The sequence below is a fragment of the Felis catus genome, chromosome E2 (genome assembly GCF_018350175.1).
Source record: "Felis catus isolate Fca126 chromosome E2, F.catus_Fca126_mat1.0, whole genome shotgun sequence".
Taxonomy (NCBI): Eukaryota; Metazoa; Chordata; class Mammalia; order Carnivora; family Felidae; genus Felis; species Felis catus.
Genome location: NC_058382.1, coordinates 16,772,149 through 16,797,797, shown reverse-complemented (window position 1 = coordinate 16,797,797; position 25,649 = coordinate 16,772,149). Strand labels below are relative to the sequence as shown.

Sequence of the window (25,649 nt, the reverse complement as noted above, 5' to 3'; positions counted from 1 at the left end):
TTGTCAAAATGGCTAAAATCAACAACACAAGAAACCACTGGTGTTGGTGAGGATGTAGAGATAGGAGAACCCTCTTACACTATTAGTGGGAATGCAAACTGGTGTGGCCACTCTGGAAAACAGTATGGAAGTTCCTCAAAAAGTTAAAAATCAAACTGTCCTACAATCCAGCAATTAAACAATTGGGTATTTACCCAAAGAACACAAAAATGCTAATTCAAAGGGATACATGCACCTCTGGGGCACCTGAGTGGCTTAGTCAGTTAAGCATTTGAGTCTTGATCTCAGCCCAGGTCTTGATCTTAGGGTCATGAGTTTCAGCCCCGCACTGGTCTCTGCACTGGGTGTGAAGCCTACTTAAAAATAAACAAAAAAACAAAACAAAAAGCAAAGAGATACATGCACCCCTATGTTTATTGCAGCATTGTTTATGATAGCCAAGACATGGCAGCATGTATACACACACACATACATATATACGTGTGTGTGTGTGTGTATACACACACACACACACACACACACACACATATATATATATATATATATATATATATATATATATATATATGCTGGAATGTAATTTAGTTATAAAAAAGAATGAAATCTTGCCATAACATGGATGGTCTAGAAAGTATAATGCTAAGTGAGATAATTCAGTCAGAGAAAGACAAATACCGTATGATTTCAGTCATATGTGGAATTTAAGGAATAATATGAGCAAAGAGAAAAAACAAAGAGAGAGAGTGCAAACCAAGAAATAGACTCTTAACTATAGAGAACAAACTGATGGTTACCAGAGGGAAGGTAGGTAGAGGATGGGTAAAATGGGTGATGGGAATTAAGGAGTGCACTTGTCATGATGAGTACCAGGTGATTAAAACAAAAACTTAAAAAAAAAAAAAAGGATAGTACAGTGAGAATGTCTCATCAGAAACAGATGAATAAAGAGACAGAGTTATAAAAGGAGCCAAATTCTGAAATTAAAAAGTACAATAACCGAAGTGAGAAATTCACTAGACAAGCTTAGAAGATCTGAATTGGCAAAATGAAGAATTAGCAAACTTGTAGACTAAAACAAGATTACACAATCTGAGGACCAAACAGGAGAAAGTATGAAGAAAAATAAATGGAACCTCAGAGAAATGTGGGACATCAAGTACACTATCAAATATATACATCAAGTATACCAATATACACATGGTAAAAGTACTAAAAGGACAAGAAAAAGATAAAGGTATTAAAAAACATGCCAAGAAATAGCTGAACACTATCCAAATTTGATGAAAAATACTCTATGAATCCAAGAAACTAAATGAGCTCCAAGTAAAAACATACACATACACACACACATCCAGATAAATCATAGCAAAAATGCTGAAGGCCAGAGACAAAGAGAAAATCTTAAAAGCAAAGTTATACTGGAGTAAGGCAAATGACACCCGTTGGGAACTCCAACCCATATGAACAAATGATGAAAACTAGAATGGGACACCTGGGTAGGATCCAACTCTTGATTTCAGCTCAGGTCATGATCTCACAGTTCATGGGATTGAGTTCTGTGTCAGGCTCTGTGCTGACAGCATGACAGCGTGGACTTGGGATTCTCTCTCTGTCTGCCCCTACCCTGCTCACTCTCTTTCTCTTAAAATAAATAAACATTAAAAAAAAAGATATAATATGAAATGCATTGGATTTGTAACATGGATGTAATACACGTAACAATAATAATACAAAAAACAGAAGAGAGAATAGAGCTAGAGTAATGTCTCTATATCTTACTGGAATTTAGCATAAACTTGAAGATTCTTGTAAGTTAAAATGTATATGATAGGCCCTAGAACAAGCACAGAGAAAAACATAGTCAAAAATAATTTAAAAAGTTAAAATTTTATAGAAAACATTTACTTAAGGGAAAAAATAAGCAGTAAAGGAGAAACAAAAAAGACATGAACATAGAAAACATAAATCCAACAATTTTAGTGTTAACATTAGTAGTAAATGGATTAAACAATAAAAAAAAAAAGGGTAGACACTGTCAGACCTGAGCTAAGATCAAGAGTTGGATGCTTAACCAACTGAGCCACCTAGGCGCCCCGGGAACACAGATGTTTATAGCAGCTTTATTCAGAATTACCAAACTTAAAAGAAACCAAAATGTCCTTTAGTAGGTGAATGGATAAATAAACAGTGGTATATTCAGATAATGGAATATCATTCAGCACTAAAAAGAAATGAGCTATCAAGCCATGAAAAGACAGGGAGGAACCTTATAATGCATATTACTAAGTGAAGGAAGCTGATCTGAAAAGGCTATATACTGTATGATTCTAACTATGTGATGTTCTGAAACAGGCAAAACTACTATGGAGACAGGAAAAAGATCATTGATTGCCAGCAGTTGGTGGAGGAGAGAGGAGCAATGAATAGAAAACAGAGGATTTTTAAGTCAGTGAAAATACTCTGTATGATACTATAATGATGAGTACATGCCATTATAAACTTGTCTAATTCCATCAACTGCACAAAATCAAGAGTGAACCCCAATGTAAACTATAGGTTTGGGGAATATAGGTCCACAAATTGTAATAAATGTACCAATCATTCTGGTGGAGAATATTGATAATATTCTGTCATGCAGGCTGTGCATGCATGGGGACAAGGAGTATATGGGAAATCTCTATACTTACAACTTTGCTATGAACCAAAAACTGCTCTTTAAAAACAAATAGAGGTGACTGGGTGGCTCAGTCAGTTAAGTGTCCGACTTTGGCTCAGGTCATGTTCTCACAGTTCATGGGTTTGAGCCCTACATCGGGCTCTGTGCTGACAGCTCAAAGCCTGGAGCCTGCTTCGGACTCTCTGTCTCCCTCTCTCTCTGTCCCTTCCTGCTCATGCACTCTCTCTCTCTCTCAAAAATAAATAAACATAATTTTTTTTAAAAAACAGACAAAAATATATAAAAATGATTATGAAGGATTTATCCCAGGAATGCAATATTGGTTTAACACCTGAAAGTCAATTAATGAAATACATGGTATCAACAGAATAAAGAACAAAAACCACATGATCATCTCAACAGATGCAGAAAAAGCACTTAACAAAACCCAAAATTTGGGGGCACTTGGGTGGGTCAGTCCATTGAGCGTCGGACTTCGTCTCAGGTCACTATCTCATAGTTCATGGGTTTGAGCCCTGCATTGGGCTCTGTGCTGATAGTTCAGAGCCAGGAGTCTGCTTCAGATTCTCTCTCTCTCTCTCTCTCTCTCTCTCTCTCTCTCTGCTCCTCCCCTGCTTGTGCTCTCTCAAAAATAAATAAACATTAAAAAAAAAAAACCTCCAACATCTTTTCATGATAAAAACACTCAACAAACTAGCAAAAAAATGGAAACTTCCTCAATGCTATATAAAGCATCTACAGAAAATCTACAGCTAACATAATAAATGGTAATAGACTAAATGCTTTCCTGTTAAGGTCAGGAGCAAGACAAGGATGTACACTTTTATTCAACATTGTGATGAATGTTTTAGACAGAGTAATCAGGCAAGAAAACGAAATAAAAGGCATCCAGATTAGACGGAAAAAATAAAACTATTTTCATATGGCATAATTTTGTATATAGAAAATCTAAGGAATCCACTACAATTCTATTAGAACTAATAAACAACTAAGTGAGTTTGCAGGATATAAGATCAACACAAAAACCTCACCTGTATTTCTAGACACTTGTAGAGAACATCCAAAAATGAAATAAAGGGGCATCTGAGTGGTCCAGTCAATTAAGCGTCTGACTCTTGATCTCGGCTCAGGTTGTGATTTCATGCTTTGTCATTTCGAGTCCCGTATTGGAATTCATGCTGACAGTGGGGAGCCTGCTTGGGATTCTCCCTCTCTCTCTCTCTTTCCCTCTCTCTCTCTCTCTGCCCCTCCACTGCTCATGTGCTTGCACCCTCTCCCTTTGTCTCAAAATAATAAATAAACAAAAAATAAAATTAAGAAAACAATCCCATTTACAATAGCATCAAAAAGAATAAAATACTTAAGGACAAATTTAACAAATACTTGTCAAACTTACATTCTGAAAATTATAAAATATTATTGAAAGACATTTTAAAGACCTAAAAAAAAGAAAAACACCCCATGTGCACGGATTGTAAAACAATATTAGATGACAATACACCTCAAACTGATCTACAAATTCAATGGAGTCCCTATCAAAATACCAGTTGCCTTTTTTTTTTTTTTACAGAAATGGCGAAGGTGATCCTAATAAAATTCTTATAAAAATGCAAGGGACACAGAACAGTCAAAACAATCATGAAAAAGGAAAAAAAAAACAAACCTGGAGGACTCAACACTTCCCAATTTCAAACATAATACAAAGCTACAATAATCAAGACAGTTACGGTACTAGCATAAGTATAGACATATGAGATCAATGTGAATAAAGCAGAGATTTCAGAAATGAACCCTCACATTTTAGTGATTTTAGGCAAAGGTGCCAAGACAATTCACTGGGGAAAAGAATAGTCTTTTCAACACGTGTGCTGGAGCAACCAGATTATCTAAATGCAAAACAGTGAAGTTGAATCCCTACCTCATATCAGGTACAAAAATTAACTCCAAGTGAATCAAAGACCTAAAGCTAAGAGTTAAAACTATACAATTTTTAGAAGAAAACATAGGTGTAGGAGCTTCCAGGTTGGTGAATACAGGGAGGTGTGTTTGGAGAGAGGAGGGAAGCTCTATGCTGAAGGAGAGATCTGGCTGAAACGTAAAACAGGGATGAGATGAAAAAGGAAATGGGCAAGATCAAGGAATGCCAACATAACAGAGATTCAACTATAGAATTAAAATACCCAGGAGATAAAAAATATTTTTTAATAGATATTGGAGGGTATAAAGGACAGAGCTGTCAATGTGACCATGGACATGAGAACTAAGAAGCTCTCCTAGGATGCAAAGTAAAATAACAAAGAGATGAAAATGTTGAAAGAGGATGACAAATATGGAGGATAGAGAATGGATCTAATCCAAAAACTATACTCAATTTTGTAAGATGATGACAAATATGGAGATGGAGAATGAAGATTTAATCTAAACACTATACTCAATGTATTGTATACACGATACAAAGTAAAACCAAAGGCACAAATGAAAAAGAATTAAAGGAGCTGAAATAAAAAGAGATATTATGACAATGTTAGTGGGTGTTAATTGTAATCTTGAATTAGGCAATGGATTTTTGATATGACACCAAAAGCATAAGCAACAAAAGGGGGAAAAAATGGACGTTAGATAAATATAAAAATTTTGTGCTTTCAAGGCCATCATCAAGAAAGTGAAAAGACAATTCACAGCCTCGACTTGAGCTGTTGGGTAGCCTCAAGTCTGCTCCTCATGTATTCATTCAGGTGAAAGGGCAGCAGTTTCCTGGGGCAAGCTCTTCACTTGACTTCGTTCATGTACTTTAGTGATCTGGCAAGACCAGTTGACCTGCATCCCAAAGCAGAGCCCCAAACCCACATAGTCAACCTACAGATGCCAAGCATGATAACAGAAGCAGAAAAGCAGAACAGATATCTAATTAACACATACCTAACTGGAAAAAAATTTCAAAGTACTAGGCTCTCAAAGTAGAGCTCGATTTAGACATTTTTCCTGGTTAACAGTGAGGCTGTAGAGTCTGACATCAAAATTTACTGGCTTCAAAATTTACTAATTGTGTGACCTCAACAATAGCCAAATTTGAGTCTCAGTTTCCTCATCTGTAAAGTGTCATTTTCCTCAACAGGTTGACGTAAGAACTAAAGGAGACAAAAAATGAGAAGCACTCAGAACTAAGCATGGGACCCAGTAATCATTCAATGTTTTAGGAATATATAATCCCTAAGGAATATAAAGTATAACAAAGATAAGGAAAAACAACAAAAGAGAAAATGCATTTTTCATGAGTTCTAATAAATTAGCATCAAAACATCTTTTCCACTAAATCTAGTAAATGAGCATAAATCTCACAGAGGAAAAAAAACAAATGAAGATCACACTCCTGAAAAAACATATAAAACAAGTAACAAAAGACCTTGAAATAAATATGGGTTAATTTCTGACTGTATAAAAAGATGAGTCAGTGCTTTAAAATAGTCTACTTTCCTAAGATGTTAACTCTCTTTACATATATATGTTAAAAATGCCATATTAGTAGTAAGGAACAAAGAGATTGAACCTTAAAAAACATAAATTCAAAGTTTGTGTCATGGGACACCTGGGTGGTTTAGTCTGGTTAAGCGTTCGACTCTTGATTTCCGCTCAGGTCATGATCTCACAGCAGTGAGATAGAGCCCAGTGTGGAGCCTGCTTAAGATTCTCTGTTCCTGTCCCTCTGCCCCTCCCTGACTCTCTCTCAGACTCTCTCTCCCTCAAAAAACAAAACAAAAACAAACAAAAAAATCCCACAAATTTTGTGTCATTAAGTTTTATTCCTTTTCCTGTCAAAAAAAAAAAAAAAGATGGGTATCCCCATAGCCCTGGCAACAAGATTTAACATCTCCAAAGTTCTTGCTTGTACCACAGCACTTTCCTCTCCATTTTTAAGATACTTAATAGACAAATCTTTTTAAAAAATGACAAAGTTTACAATAAAGGCATAAAGGCAATTGCATGTCACTTCTGTAGTATATATGATGCTGGCAACTTTTTCTAAAAAATTATTTTTTCCTAAAGTTACACAAATATTAGGGATACCTGGGTGGCTCAGTCAGTCAAACGTGCGACTCTTGATTTTGGCTCAGGTCATGATCTCGTGGTTTGTGAGTTCAAGTCCCAAGTTGGGCTATGCACTGACAGCATGGATACTTCTTGGGATTCTCTTTCTCTCCCTCTTTCTCTGCTCTCCCCACCTCATGCTCACTCTCTCTCTCTCTCAAAGTAAATAAACTTTAATTAATTGATTAGCTATATTTTTTTAATGCTTATTGTTTTAACGCCCAACCAACTGAGCCATCCAGGTGCCCCAATAAATAAACTTTAAAAAGATTACAGAACAGGGTGCCTGGGTGGCTCAGTTGGTTAAGCATCTGACTTCAACTCAGGTCACGATCTCGCAGTTTGTGGGTTCAAGCCCCTCATCGGGCTCTGTGCTGACAGCTCAGAGCCTGGAGCCTGCTTCGGATTCTGTGTCTCCCTGTCTCTCTCTGCCCCTCCCCTGCTCATGCTCTGTCTCTTTCTGTCTCTCAAAAATAAATGTTAAAAAAAATTTTTTTTTAAGATTACACAATTTCTTTATCCATTCATCAGTTGATGGACATTTAGGCTCTTTCCACAATTTGGCTATTGTTGAGAGTGCTGCTATGAACATTGGGGTACAAGTGCCCCTATGCATCAGTACTCCTGTGTCCCTTGGGTAAATTCCTAGCAGTGCTATTGCTGGGTCATAGGGTAGGTCTATTTTTAATTTTCTGAGGAACCTCCACACTGCTTTCCAGAGCGGCTGCACCAATTTGCATTCCCACCAACAATGGAATACTATGTGGCAATGAAAAGAATGAAATATGGCCTTTTGTAGCAACGTGGATGGAACTGGAGAGTGTGATGCTAAGTGAAATAAGCCATACAGAGAAAGACAGATACCATATGGTTTCACTCTTATGTGGATCTTGAGAAACTTAACAGAAACCCATGGGGGAGGGGAAGGAAAAAAAAAAAAGAGGTTAGAGTGAGAGAGAGCCAAAGCATAAGAGACTGTTAAAAACTGAGAACAAACTGAGGGTTGATGGGGGGTGGGAGGGAGGGGAGAGTGGGTGATGGGTATTGAGGAGGGCACCTTTTGGGATGAGCACTGGGTGTTATATGGAAACCAATTTGACAATAAATTTCATACATTGAAAAAAAAATAAAGTGTAAATAGTTTAAAACTCAAAAAAAAAAAAAGATTACACAAATATTAAATATTCCTTTAAGAACTTAGAGCATGACACACAACATTTTTTCATATTTCTTCTTGGCTATTTTATATCCTTACTTTTCAAACATATTCTAGACTCAGTTTGAATGGACTTGCCTTATAATAAGAAAAATATTTAGAATCTTTACTAAGTCTAAAGATTAATTTAAAATTAAATTGGTTTAATAGTGATGGATCTTATCCAAAACATATGCTTTAAAAATGTATTGAAATCCTCTTTTAGGCCACATTAATATTTTAAGTTTTTTTCTCCCATATTTTTTTCCTTATGTTTTTTTTTCTACTCTTACTATCTTCCATTTTATTTATTTTTAGTTTATTTATTTTATTTATTGAGAGAGAGAGAGAGAGAGAGAGAGAGAGAGAGAGAGAGAGAGAGAGAGAGAGAGAATCCCAAGCAGGATCCACACTGTCAGCATAGAGCCTGATGCAGAGCTCAGACTCACAAAGTGTGAGATCATGACCTGAGCTGAAACCAAGTCGGATGCTTAACTGGTTGAGCCACCTATGTGCCCCTCTTCCATTTTATTTTTGAGCTGGTTGTGATTTATATATAGAATGCTATTGGTTTTATATAAATTAATTTTGTGTCCATATGAGATTGAGTTCTATTATTTCTCTTCAGCTGCCCACGTCCATAACTGTATCATCTAGATATCATAATTTTGCACACACCTTCCCAATTTGTATCTCACATTTTTTTCTCTTTTTACATGACTAGGCATATAGAATTATAGTAAATAAATGTGGTAGCATGGGGGTTTATGGGTTTGAGCTGCGGATTGGGCTCTGTGCTGTCAGCATGGAGCCTGCTTCTGGTCCTCAGTCCCGTCTCTGTTCGTCCCCGACTTGCTGTCTTTCTCTTTCAAAAATAAATAAAACATTAAAAAAAATTAAAAAAATAAAAAATAAATAAAATTCAAGTGGAACCACAGGGGTTCCAAAGTAGCTAAGAAATTTCTAAAAGACTATGAACAACATATGTGTGGTGTGTGGTGGGAGATGGGGAAATCCTTGCCTATGTAACAGGGTTATTTTAAAATTATGGTAATTAAAACAATGTAAACACACCCACAGACAGAAGTATAGTACTGGTATAGATGTAGACAAATAGAATAAAGAAAGAGAATAAAGAGCCTAGAAACAATTAAGCATGTACACGATAAAGGTGGCATCACAAAGGAAATATCTATTTAACAACGGTGTTGGAACAACTGGTCTACACGCAAAAATGGTCTGTTTTCTTTTGAAAACAGACTATCTCTATAACCTAACATTATGAAAGCTATCTTAGAATGGGGTGCTTAGGTGGCTCAGTTGGTTGAGCATCCAACTCTTGATTTCATTTCAGGTCATGATCTTACAGTTCATGGGATTGAGCCCCATATCGGGCTCTGTGCTGACAGCACAGAGCCTGCTTGGAATTCTCTCTCTCCCTCTTTCTCTCTCTGCCCCTCCCCTGCTTGCATGCACTGTCTCTCAAAATAAATAAACTTAAAAAAAAAAAAAGCTATCTTAGAAAAGACCAACATTGGCAATTCATGAAAGAAAGGACTATTAAATACTGATGCTGTATATTGACTGAATTCTTATTGTATATGGCCCATATTTACAATATGCTAAATGTAACTATCCAAATTTAAAGTGTCTATACAACAAAAGATACAAAACAACATAAAAATGATAGATTAGGCAAAGGTATCTATATAAATCTTAATGCTAAAACAGGCATTCTTAAAATTCCCTAAAATCAAGTAGAAAAAAGACTAATATAAAATGAACAAATAATATGAACAGTCAATTGCATTCCTTCATTCATGAGTGGGCTTCAATCTGTACAGTATCATGGTGTGGTCCTAGAGCCAGGTTGTATGGTTTGAATTCTGGCTTTAATATACACGTCATACATGAAATTATGCCAACTTCTTAACCTTTGTGCTTTACTTCCTTCCTTGGTAAAAACTAAAATAATAATATCTACTTTACAAGCTTCTGATAATGATTACATGAAATAAGCTATGTAAAGTTTATAGCATAATACACCTGGCACATAATAAAGCTATTATTGTCATAGAAAAATTTTTCTAGCTGCTTTTCTAGCTGTAGTCTATTCACACATAAATAAAAATTACCATGGACTAGATTTATATCCGTACTGTAGAATGAATTTGGGACTGCAAGCCCAGGAACAGAGGCAGTCTATTTCTATTTGATAGTCCAAAACATTTCGCTTTCATATCTGACAAGAGCTATTATGAATTTTTTGATAGCTATGAGTATCCCACTTGCAGACCACAACTGCTTGATCTCCAGATTTCTACTACATAGACAAAATGCATGTGTGAACTAATTATTTGGAATCTTCTTATAAAAGATGGTCATTACCCACCAATTCAAAATACGCCTAAAAAATGTAACTGCAAATCTGAACAGTCTTTTTCTTTTTGACATTAACATTTTAAAATATTTACTGGCCACCTTCATTTCTTCCAACTGCCTCTTCATGTTCTTCATGATATTTTCTGTTTTCTTAATTATTGGTTTTTAAGAATTATTAGTATATTTATGCGGCATTACAAAAGCTGTTCCCTTTTATAAAGGCAAAATAAGCTGTTTGCCTTATTACAGTGTTTAAGGGTTTTACCAAAGAGAAGGATTAATTGTATGAACCCAAACCAGGCATATTCTCTTTTATCTCATTGGTTTCATATGTCAAACTAAAAAGGCAATCAATGAATACAGCCAACATATCCCAAGGCCTTTTCAGGTGGGAAGGACTTCTACAGCTAACAATTATTAACAATACTATCATTTATGGAGCACTTACTATATGCATTGAACCCTCCCAATATTCCTATGGGATAAGTATTATTATAATTCCCATTTATAAACAATTAAAGCCAAAGAGATTAAGAAACCTGCCCATAACATGCACTTAGTAAGTTGCTGGGCCAAGATTTGAACCTAAGTCTCCACAGGCCTAGGGAAGCACTCTGCCAACAGGAGAAATAACTGCATGAACCACATGATCACACATCCAAAAGAAGTGTGTTTGTGTGTCTCAGGATGGAAAGTATAAGCTGAGAAAGAGAGGCAGCGAAATGGATAATATTTAAACCACAGAGGTGTAAGGGATTCTAGAATTGGAAACAAAAAGAATTAAGAGCAAAGGAGAACAAGTCATTCTGCAAGAAGACAAAGAATACTGCATCCTCTGAGTCAATAATAAAAAAAAAATGTGGAAAGCTATGGATAAGAGAACTAGATTTTTCCATAGAATGTTAGTATGTTTTAGCTCAATTTGTAATAATCTCAACTGAAGAAAATATATATGTAGGATCATTTTAAAGATGTGTTCTATTTACTCTTCCAGATAATTTTAGTTTTTAATCTTTGGCCAGGACAGACTTTGAAAAAATCTAAGCTTAAAAGTATAAGAATGATGGTGCCAATGAAAAGCTTTCTCTTTCCTTCCTTCCTTAATAGCTTTTTCCTCATAAACAGTGCAAATTATGGAATAAACTTTGTGTCACAGTTTGCTTTTGTTCCTCCCACTCATATTCAAATTGAACTCAACTTTAATAACTTTGTATGGGCCTGTTTCTGTATAGCCGTATCCCAAATTTTACCTGGTTCTGATCTTCCATCTGTATTTTTCCTCACCTTAATTTTCATCAATTTAGTTTTTTTCCAATATACTGGTATGTTAAGGTAACCCACTACTACTGCATTGTAAAATAATACAGGAAACAAATAAATGCTTAAAACGTACAAGAGACCTGGTCATATCGTCTTCTTCCTCCAAAAGGTCAGAGTCCTGAGAATGCCAAGCTGAGGGAAGAGAAATAAAGCAAATTTACTTCAGAGCTCCAGACAAAGGACTATAGAAATCTTCAGTACCAGGTGGCTATAATATCATCTATAATGATCCTCAAAGCACTGAGAAATGTTAGTGACCACTAGGCTATAGAGATGCTGAAATGTACATAAAAGATTAATGTAATCATACAGGGTCCAATGGGAATTTATGAAAGGCTAAGTACAGGGTGCCCAATGAATTTATTGACAATATAGCTTTTCCCTAGGAACCTGTTATTTTATTCTTACTAGGAAATTTATTTCAAGTACATACTAATAAATACTACAAAGATTAAAAAATTATATAATTTATGAAGCACTGCAAAAAACGTGGGAAAACTTTCATCAGAGACAAGTTATAGGCATTGTGAAACATTCTTATGATGGAAAAAATAAAATGCGATCATGATTCTAATGATATTTTCAAACAATTTAATTTAAATTTTAATCTAAAAAACTCATAGAAGAGTGCATATTTGCATTTACTTCTGCCCTCTTCCAAACCCAACCATGATGAAAGTAAAGGAACAAAGGAAGCTGAATTTCACAAGGATAAAGAATATAGAGACTTCAGCAGATAAGAGATATCAACAAAATTTTAGAAGCTAGAGACAGATGACTGTTATCTAATTAACTAGAGAAAGCTGCAGCTTAAGTGAGGGTGGGGGAAGGGTGGGGAAACCATGGCAGAACCCTTGAAAGGCTTAGGAATGGGGCACTAGGTACCAGGAGTATGGGATGAGAACCAAATGCAGGGATGGGAACAGGAGCAATGTAGAGAAAATAAGGGAATTAAAGTGAAAGTTGTAATGTTGAAAGATGAGGTATCCTCCCTCTCCCCCCTCATCACTTCCTACCCTTATTTGCCTTCCCAAAGCATTTCTGGCTTACACTCCTCAAGCAAAATCTAGGACTTCTTGCTGGGAAAACTGACCAGCCCACCCCCCCCCACCCCAAAATAGATGCATATCCTGGCATCTGGTCAACCTTCAACCTCTAATAACACCATATTAGAAAGAAGGACTAGGAGAAGGTGAGTGGGGGAAGGGTAGGATGAGGAAGACAAAAAAGAGGTTAGGTAGAAAACAGAGATAAATCCCTATCTCCATTGTCAAAAGTCACCAGGAAATATCTAAAACTGAGAAATCAAGCATGAGCTGTATGAGGATGTTATTAGGAAAGTGGAACTGAACACCAAAATGTTCAAAATGGTTGCTTCTAGGGAGTGGGATCAAGGGATGAGAAAGGATAGAGTAGGACATTTTGCTTATGGTTATATATTTGACAGCCCTTTACAAAAAAATCTAAATGTAAGAGAGATAGAAATTACATTTAAAATACTTATTTAAAAAAATCAAGTGAATAAATAAAAAACAAATGTCTACCCTGCACAGTCAATTATCACCAATATGAACTTTCTTGTTAGGAGTACTGAATTTCCTAACTCTTTTTACTCTTTCTGCCCCTCAATGTACAGCCTTTCTCTCCTAAACTCTGCTCATCTCTGAACCACCTCACCTCTCCTTTCCATCATCTGGGTAAAACGCTCCACTGTCACACAGCTACTGCTGATGTCTCAAGGTTGAGAAGTCATTCAGGCTTTGCCCACTCAGGGCAGAAGGGTTAAAATAAGCTGCAGATCCAGCAATTCCAGGCTCCACTCTATCTCAGGACTCTCCAGCCTCCAGGAGAGGTGTCAGGTCAGAAGGTCTCCTTCTATGATGGATACCTGTCCTCCAGGTTTCCTTTTAGTTATATCACAGATCTGTCTTATCTTTGTGGAGGGAGGACCTGTGGGCTTATGATACAAATCCAATTTACTTGTTTTTTCTCACTAGATCCCTATGGTAACCAGCCTCCAAGATGGCTCCTAATGATCACTGCCTTATGGTATTCATGTTTTTTGTACACCCTTCCCATGCTGAATAGAGTCGATCTGTTTAACCAATAGGATGTTGCAGAAATGACAGTGTGTGACTTCCGAAATTAAGCAATATATGACATTGTGGTTTTTATATTGTACATTTTTGAACCATGCACTTTGAGAGAAGCCAGCCACCATTCCATGAAGACACTCAACCACCGATAGGGAGAGGCTCCTGCCCTCAGCTAACACTAGCTTGCCAGCCACCTAGGAGGCAAATCCTCCACCTCTAATCTAGTCTTCCAAAGACTGCAGCTTTGTCAACATCTTGACTGCGGCTTCATGAAATATCTGAGCCACAGTATCCAGATAAATTGTTCCTCATTCCCCACAGAAAGTGAGACAATAAATATTTCCTGTTGTTTAAGCCACTAAATTTTAAGGTAATTTGTTACACAATAGTAGATAACTAATACAGCCCCAAACAAGTAACTTCCTTGCTTATAATTCACATTCATTGGAATCACTGACCAGAGAGGCTGGATCCAGAGACAGCAGAAATCTGGAGGAAAACCCAAAGACTTAGCAACCTAGGTTGAACCAAGTGCTCAGGAGAAACACCAAGACTATAGATAAACAAGGTAAACACCACAGTGATGTTCACATAGTGTCTGCTCTTCAAATATCTTCTGTGAACATAAAGGTGCAGACCCTGTGCAGAGACAAATACAAAGGTGAGTAAAAAAAGACAGCTTTGCAGCAACTCTAGATTCGGAGTAAAAGAGAGCTGCAGCTATTCCATTTCCCATTTATCTTCGCAACTGAGGTAAAAGAGGTGCAATTTAGAATTCCAATACTCTTCATCTGAAATGAGAATTATACTCACATCACAATGATATTGGATGAATAAAATGGCCAAGTTAAGAAATATTATCATCTGCTTTGAGCCTTTAGTAGGTAAAAAGTAAAATAATAATATGCAAGAGAATAATCCTTGCACTGTATAACAGAACAAAATAAAACAGTAACGTTCAATTACAATAATTTTGAGATATCCTAATATCTAATATCCTAATCTCCGTCACAGTTTCTATTTTTTCCCCTATAGCAATTATCACTAACAAACTATATAATTTATTTATCATACATATTGTCTGTGTACCCCCTCATATAAACTCCATGAAAACAGGGATTTATTTTATCTGTTTTTGCCATTGATGGTAGGTGCTCAAAAAAATATGTTGACTAAAATGGTGTCAGGGCGGGGCGCCTGGATGGCTCAGTCGGTTAAGCGTCCGACTTCAGCCCGGGTCACGATCTCGAGGTCTGTGAGTTCGAGCCCGCGTCAGGCTCTGGGCTGATGGCTCAGAGCCTGGAGCCTGCTTCTGATTCTGTGTCTCCCGCTCTCTCTGCCCCTCCCCCGTTCATGCTCTGTCTCTGTCTCAAAAATAAATAAACGTTAAAAAAAAAATTAAAAAAAAAATGGTGTCAGGGCACCTGGGTGGCCCAATCAGTTAAGCGTCCGACTTCAGCTCAGGTCATGATCTCACGGTTCATGGGTTTGAGCCCCACATCAGGCTTTGTGCTGACAGCTCAGAGCCTGGAGCCTGCTTTGGTTTCTGTGTCTCCCTCTCTTCTCTTCACCCTCCCCTGCTTGCTCTCTCTCTAAAATAAATTTAAAAAACATTAAAAAAATTTTTAAATGGTGTAGCCACAGTGTGCCTGGATGGCTCAGTTAGTTGAGCGGCTGACTTCAGCTCGTCATGATCTCACGGTTCATGGGTCCAAGCCCCGTATCAGGCTCTGTGCTGACAGCTCAGAGCCTGGAGCCTGCTTCAGATTCTATGTCTCCCTCTCTCTCTGCCACACTCTGTCTCTCCCCCCCTCCCAAAATAAACATTAAAAAAAACTTTTTTTAATGGTGTAGCTACTATGGAAAACAGTATGGCAGTCAAAAAATGAAAAACAGAATTACCATATGATCCTAAAATTCCAATTCTGGGGATGTACCCAAAAAACCTGAAAGCAGGGACTTGTACACCCATGTTTACGGCAGCATTATCTGCAATAGTCAAAAGGTGGAAGCAACCAAAGAATGTGCTGACAGATGAATGGATAAACAAAATGTGGTGCATACATACAGTGGAATCTTAGCCTTAAGAAGGAAGGAAATTCTGATACATGCTTTAACATGGATGAATCTTGAGGACATTATGCTAAGTTAAACCAGTCACAAAAAGACAAACACTGTATGATCCAAACTATATAAGGTACTAAGTCAAATTCATATAGACAGAAAGTAGAATAGTCGCTCAGACTGGGGAATCCAAGGAATGGGGAATTATTGTTTAATGGGTATAAAGTCTTGCAAGATGAAGAGTTCTATGGATGGATGGATGGATGGACGGATGGTGATAGTGTTATAGCAATATGAATGTAATGCCATTGAACTCAACATTTAAAAATGTTTAAAATGTTAAATGTTTTTAGCTTTATTGAAGTATAATTAATACACAAAAAATTGCACACATTTAACATATACATCCTGGTGAGTTTGGACAAATGCATATATCCAGTACCAATTCCATAACCAAAGTACTAAACATATCTATTACCTCTAAAAATTTCGTGTTCTTTTGTGTTTTGTTTCTATAAGAATAATTAACATGAAATCTATACTTTTAACAAAGTTCATAATACTGCTTTGTTAATATAGGTTCTATGTTGTACTGATCTCTAGAACTTATTCATCTTGCACAACAGAAACTTTATACCCACAGAACAACAATTCTCCATTTCCCTCTACTCCCAAGCTCTGGCAACCATTTTTCTCTTCTCATGCTTCTTGAATCTGTTTTATATATGTCATACAAACGGAATTATGTAGTACTTGTGCTGCTACTGGCTTATTTCACATAGCATAATTGTTCTCCAGGTTCATCCATGTGGTCACAAATGGCAGGTTTTCCTTCTTTGGATAATATTCCATTGTATATATATGCCACATTTTCTGTACCTGTTTATCTGTCGATGAATGTTTCCCTATCTTAGCTATTGTAAATAATGCTGCAATTAAAATGGGGGTGCGGATATTAAGATGGTAAATTTTATGTTATGTTATGTGCTATGTTATCTCTATTTTATCAAAATTTAAAAATAAATATACACATACATATATATAAAAACACATATATACACATTTTTATATATACATACACACACACATATATATGTATATACATAAATATGTATTTAACAAATGAACTCTACTAACTTGGGGCATTTAAAGTCAGAAGAAAGTAATACATTAGACAATAATAACATAGAAATGAGTGGGTAGTTTGGAGTTCAAGTGTTTGAAAATCTTAAGTTGGGATTTTGCTATGTGTGCGTATTAAAAATTCAAGGAAAAGAACAGAAACCAAAGCACTGAAGAGGGAAAGGGGAATAAGGTAAATGTGCACAATAAAAAAGTCGCAATAAGTAAAAAACAAATTTATATCAGCAATGCCAATAAATGCAAATGAATTAAACTCACCTATTAAAACAACATTCACACAGGATAAAAGAGTAAAAAGCCCAGCAATATACTCTTTACAAGAGATCTGAAGCATAAAAACATAAAAAGAAGGGGTTGGAAAATGAAATTCCTGGGTAATACAATAACAAAACCTGAAAAGGAATATTATCAGACAAAAGAGAACTTGGACTAAAAGGCATTCACCAGGATAAAGAGACATGTTTTGTAATGTGGTAGATTAGAATCTTGGTCTCAATTCTTCACACACTCCCTCCCCCCCTCCCCCCCACTAATATTCACTCTTCACCATGTAACTTTGCCTTGTGCTCCCATTTTGGGTGTAACTGACATTAAGCTTAGCCATGTGGCTTGCTTTGACTAACGTATTATTAGCATATTTAGGAGCAGAGGTTTTTAAGGGTGTTTGTATGATCTGTCTTGGGCTCTGGTGATTCATAATGAGGAGAACATGTCATGGTTAACCACTGTCCTTTTAGCTTGAGCAGCAGAAAGAACACATGTGGAGCAGATTTAAATCCATACTGCAGCCCAGCCAACCCCAGCCTAAGTAAACTCAACACAGAAAACCTGTGAACAGGTGACCATGAGAATAAATGCTTGCTGTAGTTCGTCACTGAGTTTAGGGGTTGTTTGTTAGGCAGCATTATTATCATAACAATAGCTAAATTATACATATGATAAGAAGCAAGCCATATGATGTTGAGATAATGAACCTGGAAAAGGTCGACAGGAAAACTGGAAAGCAGCAGAAAAGCGCCAAGAACTTCCAGGGAAAAAAAGACAGCAAAGGAGACTAAGGAGTGGCCAAGGAGGGCAGGGAGGACTGCTTAAAACCAAATACAAAAAAAATCTATACAGATTTTTTTTCCAAGCAGTTACCAACCATGACAAACGCTACACCGAAGTCAACTCAAATAAGACAAGAACCACTACACATCACAAACATCTCACCATCGACCTTCTCCGAGAACCACACAAACACCCTACCGCCACACACAACCACAACACCACAATCATATATCCCATCACAATTACTCCATTACACTCACGCAACCACGCCCCCTTACTCTCACACACATCACCACAGTCACACACACACATACACACACACACACACACACACACACACACACACACACACACACACACACACACACTGACTCCCACCACAGTTTCTTGTTCCAATAACTCCAACCATCCGACAGGCGCGTACTTCCCAACCCCGGGCACTTTGCACCGCTGCCACTCCAGACGCGCAGGGCCTCCTCAGAGGCCCCGCCCCGTGAGCAACGCAACTGAGCAGCCCAGACACCTCAACCCCCTCCCCCATGCCCCGCCGCGGGGACGCGGTAGCGTCACCTGCTGGAAACGCCCGAATGCGCATCCACAGCGCAGTATGTGGGAGGTTGGGTGAAAGCGACCCACAAGAAAGGTCCAGGCCAGGCGCCGGCAAGGCTGAACCATCCCTTCGCGCCCGCCTCCCAACGGACGTTTCTGAGCACAACAACACCTCCCAGAAGGCTTCGCGGCCCGATTCAACTTCCGGCCAGAACGCAGGCTGAGTTTCCTGTGTGAGGGAGGGGCGCGGGCCAGGTGCGCGCTCGAGGGCCGGCTGGAGCCTGCCAAGCTACAGTGCCTCTCAACCCTGAGACTCGGCTAGACGCCGAGAATTGCAGTTACAGTCGTTTCGGGAGGGGCCAGGCAGGGCGCCGAGAGGAATTGGCTGTGGGTCCAGCTTTGGACCACATTTCCCAGAGGGCCGGGTGGCCGGTCGCTCTTCTCGCAGGAACTAGAACGTTTCGTCACGTCTGGCGGGACCGTTAGATCCATGAGGTGAGGGTCCGTGGGTCCCGGGGGAACAGGCTCGGCTATGCAGGTTGCAACCCCGGGAGACCCGAAAGGCCTAAGTTGAGGAGACCGGAGGCAGGTACGGAATTAGGTCCTTCTGTCTGTGCGAGCGGAGCTGCATGAAAAGGGGAGGTTGTGGGATCGTCTGTGAGATTGTGACACTGAGACCTGTGTGCAGATATCAGTTGTCTATCATTGTGGGGTTGCTGCTGCGTGTGTCCCTATGGTGATGTATGACTGTGACCCTGCGACTGTACGAGAGTAACTGTTACGTGTTCAGTGATGGGAATGTGATTATAACTGTGTTACCCTGTGTGGCTCTGTGTGTGCGGCTGTGGGCTGCGTATCCCATTGATTTAAGTATGACCATGCCCAGTGTGTGGCGGCAGTGTGTCTGGTTATGGGGCTCCTTCCATGTGTAAGATTGTAACTCCAGAACTCTGTCCCCGGGGAACCTCTGTGAAGTTTAGTCAGATTATAGTCCCTTGACAGCAGTGACCTCAGCTTTTTCCTGACACACCGGGGTTGGGCAGGATGCCTTATTCTCCTCTGATCTCCATTCCCTGTGTGTTGGGTGCTGGGGCTGGGGCTTGGGCTGACCTCTGACCAGACTAGTTTGGGAAACAAGGAAAACCTGGTGTTTTACAATTTTTCCTGTCTCAGTTCTACCCTTATCCAGGTGCAGAAGAGAAAGAAAGAATGCAAAATGAACTTCTGCAAGCAATGTCCAAGGTGTGTTGAGGTTTCCTCTTTGCTTTCTTTCTTTTGAAAGTTAAATGTTTAATAAAGTTATGCCATTTGATTATAAATCGCTGTAATTTCCCTATTAGAGGAAAAGATAGTCCAGCCTGGTATTAAAGCCCAACAGCACCAAATACTTAATGTTCACTTATTTGGAAAATGGCTCTACTTGTGTTTGTTGTTTTCTTCTTTATAAATTCAATATTATGATTTTAAAATAAAAGCATGATTACTGTAGAGATTTTGAAAACAACAGAATTACCAAGAAAAAATAAAATGTAATCACTCAAATAACTAGTTAATATTTTGATGAATTTTTATTATTTTTACAAAATCAAATTATACTTCATTTACCATATTATGTCCTACATTTTCACTAAAAAGTGTCATTCTCCTGTGTTGTCAGATTGTCTTTGTGAATACTATTTTTCAAAGATATTTATTTCTTTGTATGAATGAGTTCTGGTCCTTTTTTTTCAGATCAGTTATGTCAGACTTTGAAATCTTTAAATATTTACACATACACACACAGATTTGAAATTGGACTCTCATGATTAATAATGAGATGAAACACTGTTTCATATGTTTATTGGTTATTACGGTTTCTTCTTTTGTGACCTGCCTGATTAGAATCTTTTACCTATTTTTGCTCTTGGATTATCTCTTGTTGATTCATAGGAGTTCTTCATATAATGTGGATATGGGTCCTTCATTGATTATATTTTACTACTATTTAGATTGTTTTAACACTTCCTTTAAGGTGGTTTTATGAAAAGAAGTCCTAACTTTAACATACTCAAATTTAACAATTTTTTTCTTTATGGTTGGTGCTTTTTGTATTTTAAGAAATCCTTTCTTGTCCCAAGGTTATGCAAATATTCTTTTATATTTATGCTTAAAGCTATAAGCTTTGCCTTTCTGGGGTGCCTGGCTGGCTTAGTCAGTGGGATGTGTGGCTCTCGATCTTGGGGCTGTGAGTTGGGTGTAAAATCTTTAAAAAAAAGTTTTGCCTCTCCTATTTATACATTTAATGCACCTCTGGCTTTTGTATATGGCATAAAGTGGAGCCTGTGGTTCTTTTCCCCCTTATGAATTCTTCTCTAGCTCTCTCAGTACCATATATTAGTCCATTATGTTCTCATTTCAGATATATCCAAATATATATGAATATCCAGTGTTCTTATGTACATGGGACATACACTGTTTGTCCTCCTTGTTCTTTTGCTCTATCACAATATCACAGTCTTAATTATTCTAGCTTTTCTCTCCTTTGAAGGTATTTTGGCTTTTCTTCCTCTGGCTGTTTTTAAGACTTTCTCCCAGTTTGGGGTTTTCTGTAATTTTAGTATAATGTGTCTAAATGTGCCTTTTAAAACTTGTATCTGCTTGGAATTTGTAGCATTTTTTGAGTTTGTGAATAGGTGATTTTTATTAGTTTATTAAGAAAATTCTCAGCCACCTTCAAAGATTGCCCCTGCCTTATTATCTCTTTCTTCTCCCTTCTCAAGCTCTAATTAAACTTAGGTTGAAATTTCTTATCATTACCTTTTTTTTTGTCTCTTAATCTCTTTCTGGTTTTGAGAGTTGTTACATATAATTCAAATCAAAGCACTGTTAAGCAAAAAAACCTTGCCTGGTCTCAGGAGGGGTGGAGGGCATGTCAGATAGAGTTTTAGGATCCTTTCCCCAACTGGTAGTAAAAATATGTTTATTCTGTTGTATTTTAACACATCTAATCTTGGGGAACTCTATAAATCATAAGGCTATCCATTCACCTTATGATTCTCTTATGTGAAAATTAGGATGTACTGAAGTAGAGAACTCAGTATGTAGAGTTTTCTTGAAGTATAAATTTGGAACTAGGTGGGTCTACTCTCAATTTTTTAAATATGTGTGTTTGGTACAGAGGCAAAGGAAATCAGGTTAAGAATCCATTGCCCAAAATCTATTCAGTTTAAGACCTTTCTATCTGAGTTTCTTTAGAAGATGGCTGAGTATTTTCAATCCATTCTCCTGTGCCAAAACCCAGAATATCAGGTTACCCTCTCCCATCAGCCTCTAATTATGCTTGCTATAGTGAAGATTGTTGCCCATTATTAATGGGAATTGTTGCCCATTATTAATGGGAATAACTCTAGGGTGGTAGAATAATATAGAAAGATAATTTTTTTTTAAGATTTTATTTTTAAGTAATTTCTACACCCAATGTGGGGCTTGGACCTACAACCCCTAGATCAATAGTTGCATGCTGTACTGACTAAGCCAGACAGGCACCCTTATTTTTTTAACCTAATGTTTAATCAGGAAATATTTGAACTAGTCCTAGTAAAATCAGAAAAAAGACAAGGATATACACCATCACCAGTGTTATTTAACGTTGTTCTCTTGTTATTAACCAAAGCACTTTAACAAGAGAAAAAAGTAGGTTAAAAATTAGAAAAGAGGATATAAGATTATCACTATGCAGATGATATGAATGTGTACCTGGAAAACCAAATCAGTTTATAACCATAACTTTGAAATAAGCAGGACTCCGTAGGAAGTAAGCAAAATAATTCTTTTTTCATAATATCTACTCTCAACTGTCTCTGTGTGCTAATTTTTGTTGTTGTTGTTGTTGCCCTGGTCAAAAACTTGTGCAGTCCCTATAATTGATTTGATCACTCCTTGGTATCCTTTACCAAGTTGTTTTTAGTGACAAGTTCAGTCTCACTTTGCTAATTACAATCTCCAGTTGAATGTAATAATATGTAAGTTTCATTTAAAGCCTTTTCTTTGAGTTCAGCCTTGCTGTAAGCTAGAAGCTTGCAGTGTGAAAAAGGGCATACGCTAAACTTCTTTGTTTCTTTAACCTAAATTTCTTTTCTCCCACCCAGTAGGCAGTTTCTGGCTCCTATGAGGTTGTAATGGGTAGGGAAGAGGAGGTAAGGAGAAAAGTCTTACTTGAGTGGTGCTATTGTTTTGATCTTGGTGTCTCTTCCTTTTATGGATGTTTAGCACTGACTCATTTTCTATGGGGTACTTTTGTGGGATTTTGGGAGAAATTCCTGCTGGAAATCTCTAATTGTACTTCCCTGTGATGTGGGCAACACATCTCCTTGAAATGGCTGCTTAATAATACCTGTCTTATACTTGGGCAGTCTGTGATCTACTGTTTTGTTGGGAGACACATTGTCCCTCCATTGGGTCTACATCTGGTCCAAAACAGTCTTTGCCCTCTAAACTCTAGAAAACACAACAAAAATTCTTCTAAACAGTCTCATCATTCCATTTTGGATCCTGGAGTCTAAAGGACCCCCCTTGGTTGGTCTAAGATGAAGGAGAAATAACCTAAATTCTCCTATGGGATGGAAATGTGTATCATTTTCCAATAACCGCCAGTTTTTGGACACCAACTGAGTGTCCTACAATTTAATTGAATTCTGACACTAATTACCCAGAGTTAACACAGAACCCCACAGGTTTAGAGGCTCAGTCTTACAAGACTGCCCTATTTCAGATAGCAGCTCCAAGTCTTGGGTATCCCCAAGGCACTGCACTTCTCCCCAGCAGACCACAAATTGAGACATTCCCATGATCCTCACTCAGGTACAGTAATTGATTAGAATGATTCATAGAAGTCAGCAAAGTATTATATTTATGACCAAAGTTTTATTATAAAGAATATAGTCTAGTAGGAGGCATCACAATCCCAGACTTCAAGCTGTATTACAAAGCTGTAATCCTCAAGACAGTATGGTACTGGCACAAAACAGACACTCAGATCAATGGAACAGAATAGAGAACCCAGAAATGGACCCACAAACGTATGGCCAACTAATCTTTGACAAAGCAGGAAAGAATATCCAATGGAATAAAGACCGTCTCTTCAGCAAATGGTGCTGGGAAAACTGGACAGCAACATGCAGAAGAATGAACCTGGACCATTTTCTTACACCATACACAAAAGTAAACTCAAAATAGGTGAAAGACCTAAACGTAAGACAGGAAGCCATCAACATCCTCGAGGAGAAAGCAGGCAAAAACCTCTTTGACCTCGGCCACAGCAACTTCTTCCTCAACATGTCTCTGGAGGCAAGGGAAACAAAAGCAAAAATGAACTATTGAGACCTCATCAAAATAAAAACCTTCTTCACAGCGAAGGAAACAATCAGCAAAACTAAAAGGCAACTGACAGAATGGGAGAAGATATTTGCAAACGACATATCAGATAAAAGGTTAACATCCAATATCTGTAGAGAGCTTATCAAACTTAACACCCCAAAAAACAAATAATCCAGTGAAGAAATGGGCACAAGACATGAATAGACACTTCTCCAAAGAAGACATCCAGATGGCCAACTGACACATGAAAAAATGCTCAACATCACTTATCACCCAGGAAATACAAATCAAAACCACAATGAGATACCACCTCACACCTGTCAGAATGGCTCACATTAACAACTCAGGCAAAAACAGATGTTGGCGAGGATGCAGAGAAAGAGGATCTCTTTTGCACTGCTGGTGGGAATGCAAGCTGGTGCAGCCACTCTGGAAAACAGTATGGAGGTTCCTCAAAAAATTAAAAACAGAACTACCCTATGACCCAGCGATTGCACTGCTAGGTATTTATCCAAGGGATACAGGTATGCTGTTTCGAAGGGGCACCCAATGTTTATAGCAGCACTATCAGCAATAGCCAAAGTATGGAAAGAGCCCAAATGTCCATCAATGGATGAATGGATAAAGATGTGGTGTATGTATATATATATATATATATATATATATATGTGTGTGTGTGTGTGTATATAGCGTGTATATATATATATATATAGTGTGTATATGTATCTAGTGTGTGTGTATGTATATATATATAGTGTGTATATATACATACACACACACACACACACACACACACACACACACACACACCAGAGTATTACTCGGCAATCAAAAAGAATGAAATCCAGGGGCGCCTGGGTGGCTCATTTGGTTGAGCACCTGGCATCGGCTCGGGTCACGATCTCACGGTTTGTGGGTTTGAGCTCCACATTGAACTCTGCTGAACGCTCAGAGCCTGGAGCCTGCTTCACATTCTGTGTCTCATTCTCTCTCTTCCCCTCCCCCACTCATGCTCTGTCTCTCTCTGTCTCTACAAATAAATAAATGTAAAAAAAAAAACAGAATGAAATCTTGCCTCTTGCAACTACATGGATGGAACTAGAGGGTATTATGCTAAGCGAAACTAGTCAGAGAAGGACAAATATGACTTCACTCATATGAGGACTTTAAGATACAAAACATGAACATAAGGGAAGGGAAGCCAAATAATATAAAAACAGGAAAGGGGGCAAAATATAAAAGACTCTTAAATACAGAGAACAAACAGGGTTGCTGGAGGGGTTGTGGGTGGGGGGATGAGCTAAATGGGTAAGGGGCATTAAAGAATCTACCCTGAAATCATTGTTGCAATATATGCTAACTAACTTGGATGTAAATTATAAAAAATAAATTATAGAAAAAGATTTAAAAAATAAAGAAAAACTGTGATACAACTCTTTTGCAGGACCAGGAAACAAGGAATGTGATACAGGAAAGTCAATCCACAGTTACCTCAAGAAAGTCCCCAGAAAATATCTATTAAAAATAGGAACGCAGGAATATTAATTAGAAATATAGAAAAAACCAAGGGAAACAAAAAAAATTGAGGGTCCCACCTGAGGGGAGTGAGATTGCGTACTGGGACAAAGCCCTGCCATTTTTCACTAAGTCTTAAAATGTCTTGAATTTTGGGGTGCCTGGGTGGGTCAGGTTGTGTCCAACTTTAGCTCAGGTCATGATCTCACAGTTCGTG

General features: G+C 37.8%; 2 protein-coding genes across 14 annotated transcripts in view; one reads left to right on the top strand and one right to left on the bottom strand.

Annotated features, from left to right (window-relative positions):
* Positions 1 to 25,649, bottom strand: part of ZNF793 (zinc finger protein 793) — a 154,214-nt gene that overhangs the window by 64,965 nt on the left and 63,600 nt on the right. The window contains exons 1-4 of the mRNA XM_045045519.1: positions 18,584 to 18,712; positions 14,215 to 14,395; positions 11,734 to 11,792; positions 3,709 to 3,723 (exon numbers count right to left, since the gene is read on the bottom strand). Coding sequence (XP_044901454.1) covers positions 3,709 to 3,723; positions 11,734 to 11,792; positions 14,215 to 14,395; positions 18,584 to 18,688 — 360 coding nt within the window. The 5' untranslated portion in view covers positions 18,689 to 18,712. Of the gene's footprint in view, positions 1 to 3,708; positions 3,724 to 11,733; positions 11,793 to 14,214; positions 14,396 to 18,583 lie in introns of the transcript that reaches the window.
* The window catches only part of ZNF829 (zinc finger protein 829), a 29,486-nt gene continuing 22,761 nt past the window's right edge, over positions 18,925 to 25,649 (top strand). For 2 of the 13 annotated variants that reach the window (XM_006941332.5, XR_006590137.1), the window contains exons 1-2: positions 19,083 to 19,151; positions 19,736 to 19,804. In XM_006941332.5, coding sequence (XP_006941394.3) covers positions 19,772 to 19,804 — 33 coding nt within the window. In that variant the 5' untranslated portion in view covers positions 19,083 to 19,151; positions 19,736 to 19,771. Of the gene's footprint in view, positions 19,152 to 19,174; positions 19,491 to 19,735; positions 19,805 to 25,649 lie in introns of those variants that run through there. The other 11 variants (XM_019818797.3, XM_006941333.5, XM_023245464.2 and 8 more) reach the window with 11 other exon arrangements.